This window comes from Vigna umbellata, chromosome 2, assembly GCF_029865625.1.
Source record: "Vigna umbellata cultivar VRB3 chromosome 2, Vumbellata_1.0, whole genome shotgun sequence".
Taxonomy (NCBI): Eukaryota; Viridiplantae; Streptophyta; class Magnoliopsida; order Fabales; family Fabaceae; genus Vigna; species Vigna umbellata.
In genome coordinates, this window is record NC_142166.1 from 16,125,518 (window position 1) to 16,132,866 (window position 7,349).

A 7,349-nucleotide genomic window follows, 5' to 3' on the forward strand; every position below is an offset into this window, starting at 1 on the left:
TAGTATTACAGTTAATTATAAATTTTTATAAAATTCAGTATTTATTAATTATTCTTTTAAGTGTGCCATTAAAACACTTATTAGCATCACCCTTACTATTATACGTTACTTTTATGGATTTTTTAACAATTAATATTCGCTAGTTAAAATTTTCATCAATACTTATATTTCTGTTAATGATAATAATAAATAAAACTTATCATTTAATTACATTTAAACTATAGTTTATAAATTTTGCATTAGATATACATTAAAAAAATGTTGTAATTGAAATTGGTTTATCTAACATAACTTTCATTCAAAGACAAAATGCCAAAGATTGTGATAAAGTTGGCATATCAATTATTCAGAATTTGTCCTACTGTTTGAAAATCGTGTATGAGACTATGACCACTCATGTAGCAGAGAAAGATGGAGTTATTGGATTTGAATTTGCATGTTGGAGAATTACAGCTCACAAGGTGCATAGTTACTTGCACCCATTTTTTTTAAACATGTAAACAGGGGCAGAATGAATATAAATTTTAATTCTGTATTATGTTTTGTCTTGTTTATATTTATATATGCTTTGGTTGATATACTTATATATTTTGAATAAAATTATAAAAGAATTAATTAAATTATAAAGATATCGCTTTAGTTTAGTTATACGGTAACAATTTCTGAACTGACTATAGTAATTTAATAATCATGCTATGAGAATCTATACTATGTAGATGCATCAATCAATATAAGTGACGTAGCGTGATCATAGAATAAGGTTTCCTTTTTTATAAGAACCTTAATCAAATAGTAAAGTATGTTCAATGTTATATTAGAATTAATTCATACTTGTCATGACAGTAAATTCTGCTCTGTTTTTTTCTTTTTTATTATATTGTTGTTAATATTAATATTACAGTGAAAGTAAAAAGTTAAATAAAAAATGTTGAGATAATAAAGATAGTTATGTTGATAAGCAGAGGTATTTTATTGAGCAAGAGAGGACGAAGTGTGCCTCATTGGACAGAGTTCACGGCAGAGAGAAAGGGGAAGAGAGGAACTGCAAATCTGCATTTCTCTCTGTTTTCCCCATTACACTACAGAGTCTTTCCAAGTAGACTATTTTTAATCTCTTTTCTCTTCGTTTTTTCTTTTTAATTTCTTCTCGACTTCATGGTCATGCCTTGTGTGTTGTGTTCTTCTGTTACTGATTCTGTTGCATGATATGAATACTTTTAGGGATAATTTATACTATTTCGTTTTCATGGTTTTGATTTAACTTCTTCGATTGGATTGACCTTAATCATGTGTTTGTATTCTCAATCATTGTAATATAAGCAATTTTTATATCCACAGTCGCCCTCTGTAAAATCCAATCCAACCGAAGCCCTTTTCCCTCCGCCGTGAACTGCTGAAAAGCAACGAGACACGACCGACGTTCTAGGTCAGACCCTCTTCGTTGTTTTTTCAGTTTTTTTTTTTGATTTATGTTTTAAATAGCTTGAAGATTCACCGTGATAAAGTAAAAAAATGTTAAATTAATTAATTATGATCTTAATGGTTGATTTATTATTTAATAGTTATCATTATTTTCTTTTAGTAGTAGATTCAGAGAAACCTATATTTTTTTTATCATTTATTTGGGGCATTTCAAATTTATTATTTTCAATTTGTTAGCATTGGTTTTAAAAGCTGCGTGCTGCGCACTTTCTCTACCTTGTTCTTGAACTTACTTTCAAAAGGTTGATTGCAGCGTCTAAAAGGCTTTGTTTGAATGATTTTGTATTTTTAGTACCAACAGATTTTAAAGGTAATTTGTGAAAGATACTTATTTTCTCTGTTTGTAAGTGATTATGCTCAAGTTTATTTAAACCTGGTCTTAATCAGACTTGGACATGCTACTAGTGAGGTTAAGCTTAGGAGTTTTTGAGCTAGATTTCTCTTTATCCTTGGGCTGAAACTGTGAAGGACTTTTTACTTGTTATCTTAGGTAGTTGGTTGAAATTACAAGAATATTTAGTGGTGAGTTTATTTTTTCTCCCACTAGTATTTCTGTTAGTGGGTTGCTTTTTTAATGGAGACTTAGTGAAGTGGGTTGGTCAATTCATATAAGAAGGAGTAAGGAAAATAAAGCTGTTTTTATTAAGAAAATAAAAACAATAATTATTGGTTTAGTATTTGGATTAAGTAGAAAGAATGTAAAGGCTAATATGGTGACTCTATTAGATGGAGTTGGGTTATTTATTTGCTGTTCATTGGGTTGGTTGGTTCTTGAATTGAAGGACTAGTTTTTTTTTTTAAGTAAAACTAAAATTTTATAACTCTTTATTTCAAACAAATTAAAATAAATATTTATGGTTATTTTGCACAATTGAATTAATAATTACTTTTTGGAAAAAAAAAGTTAATCTGTTATGATATTATATACTTCACTTATAATTATATTCTTAAATTTAACCTCCTCTATAATAATTACTTTTTGATATAAATTTTCTATTATGACATTATTTTACTTATAATTACATTCTTAAATTTAACCTCATTTATACTTTTTTTTTGTAAATCTAAGTTTGTGATGTTTTTTTTTTTTAATTTTTCATTATTCTTTCATGATCCTGAGAAAATTATATATTGATCAACTACTTTTCAAATATACTTTACCGCTGAATTAGTTGTTGTATTAAATTTATTCCATCATTTAATCCTAACTTAAAACTAGTCTATATATTTATTCCATCATTTCAATCACTTTCAATTTCATTTACCCATTTTTATTTTTTATTTTGCATGGCATGTTAATATGATTTTGCACTGAATAGTTTTGTTAAATGATTTTTGTAATTATTTTGAATTAATTCTGAAATATTAAATTAATGGAGGTCAATGAAGCTCAATTAGCTAATTACTATTAATAATATCTATTTATAAATAATGTTATATACATATTCACCTAATTTAATAAATTTTCATAGCGACTCATTAAAGTATCTGAAAAAATATTAAAGATAAAGTATTTAGAATAGTTAAACGAAATATAGAATTTGCATTATTTTTTCATTCTCACATGTATTTTGAATAAAATGATAATAAAAAAATTGAAATCTAATATTTCCAATTATAAACAATTACTAAGTATTAGTTTTGTACTTTCAAAATATTTTATAATATTCTAATTTTGAAATCCATGTATGCTAAGAAAATAATTTAAATTGTAAAAGAAATTAAGTAGTGCCCCGATGATAAATTTGTATGAAGGGCAATAAAAATTGTAAGTAATACTCAATATTTTCAAAATATAATTAGTGTATGGTATTCATCCTACCAATCACGGTAATATTTACTTAATAGAATTGTGTGTGTTATTTTTCTTACATAACCATACCATATTATTTACAACAACAAAGGATCTGAAATATTGTTGTGACTACTCTAACTGAGACAGAACAATTGACAACCTCCCTGTTCCTAACAGAATACGAGGATATAACAGGCCCAATAGAAAATGCAAGGGTTAAATAGAATATATAATAGGAACATATAAGAGGGTAACGTGTGTAACTACTGCATAAAAGGTTAAGTAGAGTTAAATAACTTGGCAGTATTGCAACTTAGGTGTGGATGTGACTCATAACAAGGTTACTTGTGTGGCACATATTCTCTGTGACTAACTCTATAACTTAGATGCTTTAAGATGTAGTGTAGGATTTATATTCATAAATTAGAGAATCCAGCATGTATTTTTAATTGTTTGGTTCACATTCTTGAATATTTTTGCTGTAAGACAGACTTGGGGATTCCTTCATACATGGAGTGCTAAAGTTAGGTTGTTTTCTATAAATGGTGTGTTTAAGCTTCAAACATTTTCCGTCTTTTGAGAGTAATGTTGACTAATGTGGTTTTTTGGTAAGAACCATGTTTTTTGGCTTAGATTTTAACATTTCCTTCTAAATTTTGCATAGTAATTCCATTCCTAAATTATGCTCCTACAAATACCTCTATTTTCATCCCACAGCCTATCTATGCCATTATTACTTAAGTTACCTGATAACCTGATGCATATAGTTGTATTGTAGCAGCCTCTCTTAATAGTCTGATGTGATTCGGGAATGCAGCTATCTATAAGTATTGGAAAAACAAAATAAGATTGATAAATTAGTTTCTCAATTATATTTGTTTTGCTTTAGATCTAGACAAAGATGGTAGAAAATGATTCAATAACAAAGGTTGTTTGCCGTCGAGGTCGAGGTTATGACATCGAGGAGGACTCCATACATGGGGCGCCTTTAAAAAATGACCCTGAATACTACGATGATGATGGTCGTCTTAAACGAACAGGTACACACATTAATTTACCATTTTTGTTTATACTATGATTGTTTCTTTGATTTAAAGAATGATTATATTTGATGCCTTTCCATGAGCCAGGGAATGTTTGGACTACAAGCTCCCACATTATTACAGCTGTGGTAGGATCTGGGGTGCTCTCCTTGGCTTGGGCAATAGCTCAGATGGGTTGGATTGCTGGTCCTTCAGTGATGGTCTTATTCAGCATTGTCACTTTGTATACTTCATCCTTTCTAGCTGATTGTTATCGTACTGGTGACCCAATGTTTGGGAAGAGAAATTATACTTTCATGGACGCAGTAAGCACCATTCTAGGTACGATATGCTTCGGAATTCGAGAATATATGATGAGGTTTTCTACTTTGCTAACGAAAAGTACTTCCTTTTGACAAAATTAGCATGCACTGTTCGTTCTAATTTTCAAATTTGCAAGTTTGTAACTTTCCTGTGAATTAACATTTCTGTGTATATATACATCAACAATCACTATCATTTTGAAATTGAACTATGATGTTTCATTACATGCGTTATGATTGATTTTGCAGGTGGGCAGAGCGTTACGATTTGCGGGATTGTTCAATACTTGAATCTTTTCGGAAGTGCAGTAGGATACACAATTGCGGCTTCACTTAGCATGATGTGAGTATGCCTTTGAAATCATCAGATTTAGAAATTGATCTTTTTAATAATTAATGTAGAGAAGTAATAAAAATAAAATAAAATATTAAAAGTAATCTTTAATTTAATTGTGTATCAGATTGGAATGGTTTTTAATCAACTTCATTGTAATTATTTAAATTTAAAACATTTTTCTGCTTTGTTTAGCCATTTTTAAAATTAAGTAAAGATGCCAAAATAATTTAAAAAAAAAATAAAATGAATTTTTACATATGTATACGTTGTTCCAAGTATGCACATCCATCTTGAAATAAATTTTGTTAGCAATGCTTAAGTAAATTTCAATCCATAAAGTTAAGTTACATTAGTTTTGTTGATGACACTTACATATTATTAGGGTGTATTAAAATTGTTTTGCACAGCTGAATCGGGCAGCATGATAGTTCGTTCACTTCATTGGCACTTTGCAGTATTTCTTTCTACTGATAGGATTATATATAGTTTGATCGATTTATGTCAAGTTTACTGGTTTTGATTAACAGGGCACTTAAAAGGTCTCACTGTGTTCATTCCTCTGGTGAAGAAAACTCGTGTCATATTTCAAGTAACCCATATATGATCGGTTTTGGGGCAATGCAAATTATCTTTTCTCAGATTCCTGATTTTCATAACATGTGGTGGCTCTCAATAGTGGCCGCAATCATGTCTTTTACCTATTCCATAATTGGTCTCGTTCTTGGAATTGTCAAAATAACGGGTTGGTTATATATATACTTCACTTTGATATAGTATTTTTTTTTCAATTCTTGGACGACATTTTTTAGCGCATAACACCTCCAATTATAGGTTTATTGCAGAAAACATTTTATGGTTCCAATAGGGGTCTCTCTTGAACTTATCAAAACATATAGTTGTGTAATTTAAGCTCATGTAGATATGCCAAAGAAGCTACGTAGATGTGCAGAGTTTATCAATTCTAGGAGCTATAGTTGAGGAATAATTTAGAATCATGATTTATTTTTGTATAATTGACCTATAAGTAAAATGGATTCTTACATTTAGCATCTTTTGTTATAGAAACGGGAACTATCAAGGGAAGCCTCACTGGAATAAGCATTGAAGCTGTGACTGAGGCCCAAAAAGTATGGGGTGTTTTTCAAGCTCTTGGTAACATAGCCTTCGCGTATTCATATTCTTTCGTTCTCCTTGAAATTCAGGTACATAATTTTTTCTGTGCTTGTAAGAAAAGCAAAATAGAATGTTGTCATGTAAAATAATTCATTAACGTGATATATAAATAACATCACATGTACACCCATATAACATCACAATTAGGCAATTTTTGCTTTTAGCTGATTGACTTCATTTTCTTCTCTCCTATTTCACCTCTTGCTCCAAAGTGTGGAGATATGTGAATATACATGATGTGCAAGGAGCTTTATCCAACTATTTGACGCATTATGTTTTGACTACACAGGATACCATCCAATCTCTGCCATCCGAAGTAAAAACAATGAAAAAGGCTGCAAAGTTAAGCATTGCAGTGACCACAACATTTTATTTGCTTTGTGGCTGCATGGGATATGCTGCTTTTGGAGATTTAGCACCTGGGAACCTGCTTGCTGGATTTGGTTACCATAAACTATTTTGGCTTGTAGATATGGCTAATGCTGCTATCGTAATTCACCTTGTGGGGGCATATCAAGTGTATGCCCAACCCCTCTTTTCCTTTGTCGAGAAGGAGACAGCAAAAAGATGGCCCAAAATTGACAAGGAATTCAAAATTTCAGTTCCTGGTTTACCACCCTACAATCAAAACATATTTAGCCTAGTCTGGAGGACAGTTTTTGTGATCATAACAACTGTTATATCAATGCTGCTTCCATTCTTCAACGACGTTTTGGGAGTGATTGGTGCATTGGGATTTTGGCCTTTGACTGTCTACTTTCCTGTGGAGATGTATATATTGCAAAAGAGGATTCCAAAATGGAGTATGACATGGATTTCGCTGCAGTTGATGAGTGCTGTCTGCCTCATCGTATCAATTCTGGCTGGTCTTGGCTCGGTGGTAGGTGTCTTGCTTGACCTCAAGAGATACAAGCCATTCAGTTCAGATTATTAAACCCCTTGGGGATTTCAGAAACGGAAGGTAGTGATAGTTGTGATATCTATAATAATAAGAAAGGCCACTTCAAATAATTTGTATTTTAGTAACGTTTAGTGCGCATTTTTCATTATTTGGTACCAATAAAAGTGGTACGTCATAATCATTAAAAAAATTGTTCTGACTTAATATGTTGTCCTACTTATGAAACATTTACTTTTATTTGAGATTTGTGATGTAATGTAAATATTAAATTTATTACTTTCTTGATTAAATCTTAAGTCTGATAAATTTGAGTAAA

At 30.5% G+C, this 7,349-nt stretch overlaps 1 protein-coding gene across 2 annotated transcripts; it reads left to right on the forward strand.

The window, feature by feature from the left end:
* Positions 1-939: 939 nt before the first annotated feature.
* LOC124820323 (amino acid permease 4-like) lies at positions 940-7,349 on the forward strand. Of its 2 annotated transcripts, XM_047291994.2 has the most exons (8): positions 940-1,096; positions 1,339-1,426; positions 4,167-4,317; positions 4,408-4,641; positions 4,872-4,965; positions 5,487-5,701; positions 6,022-6,161; positions 6,422-7,349. In XM_047291994.2, the coding sequence occupies exons 3-8, from the start codon at positions 4,179-4,181 to the stop codon at positions 7,064-7,066; spliced, it is 1,467 nt and encodes a 488-aa protein (XP_047147950.1). In that variant the 5' UTR covers positions 940-1,096; positions 1,339-1,426; positions 4,167-4,178; the 3' UTR covers positions 7,067-7,349. The 2 variants fall into 2 exon arrangements, with proteins under 2 accessions (XP_047147950.1, XP_087962405.1); XM_088106279.1 differs by lacking the exon at positions 1,339-1,426 and having other exon boundaries at positions 976-1,096.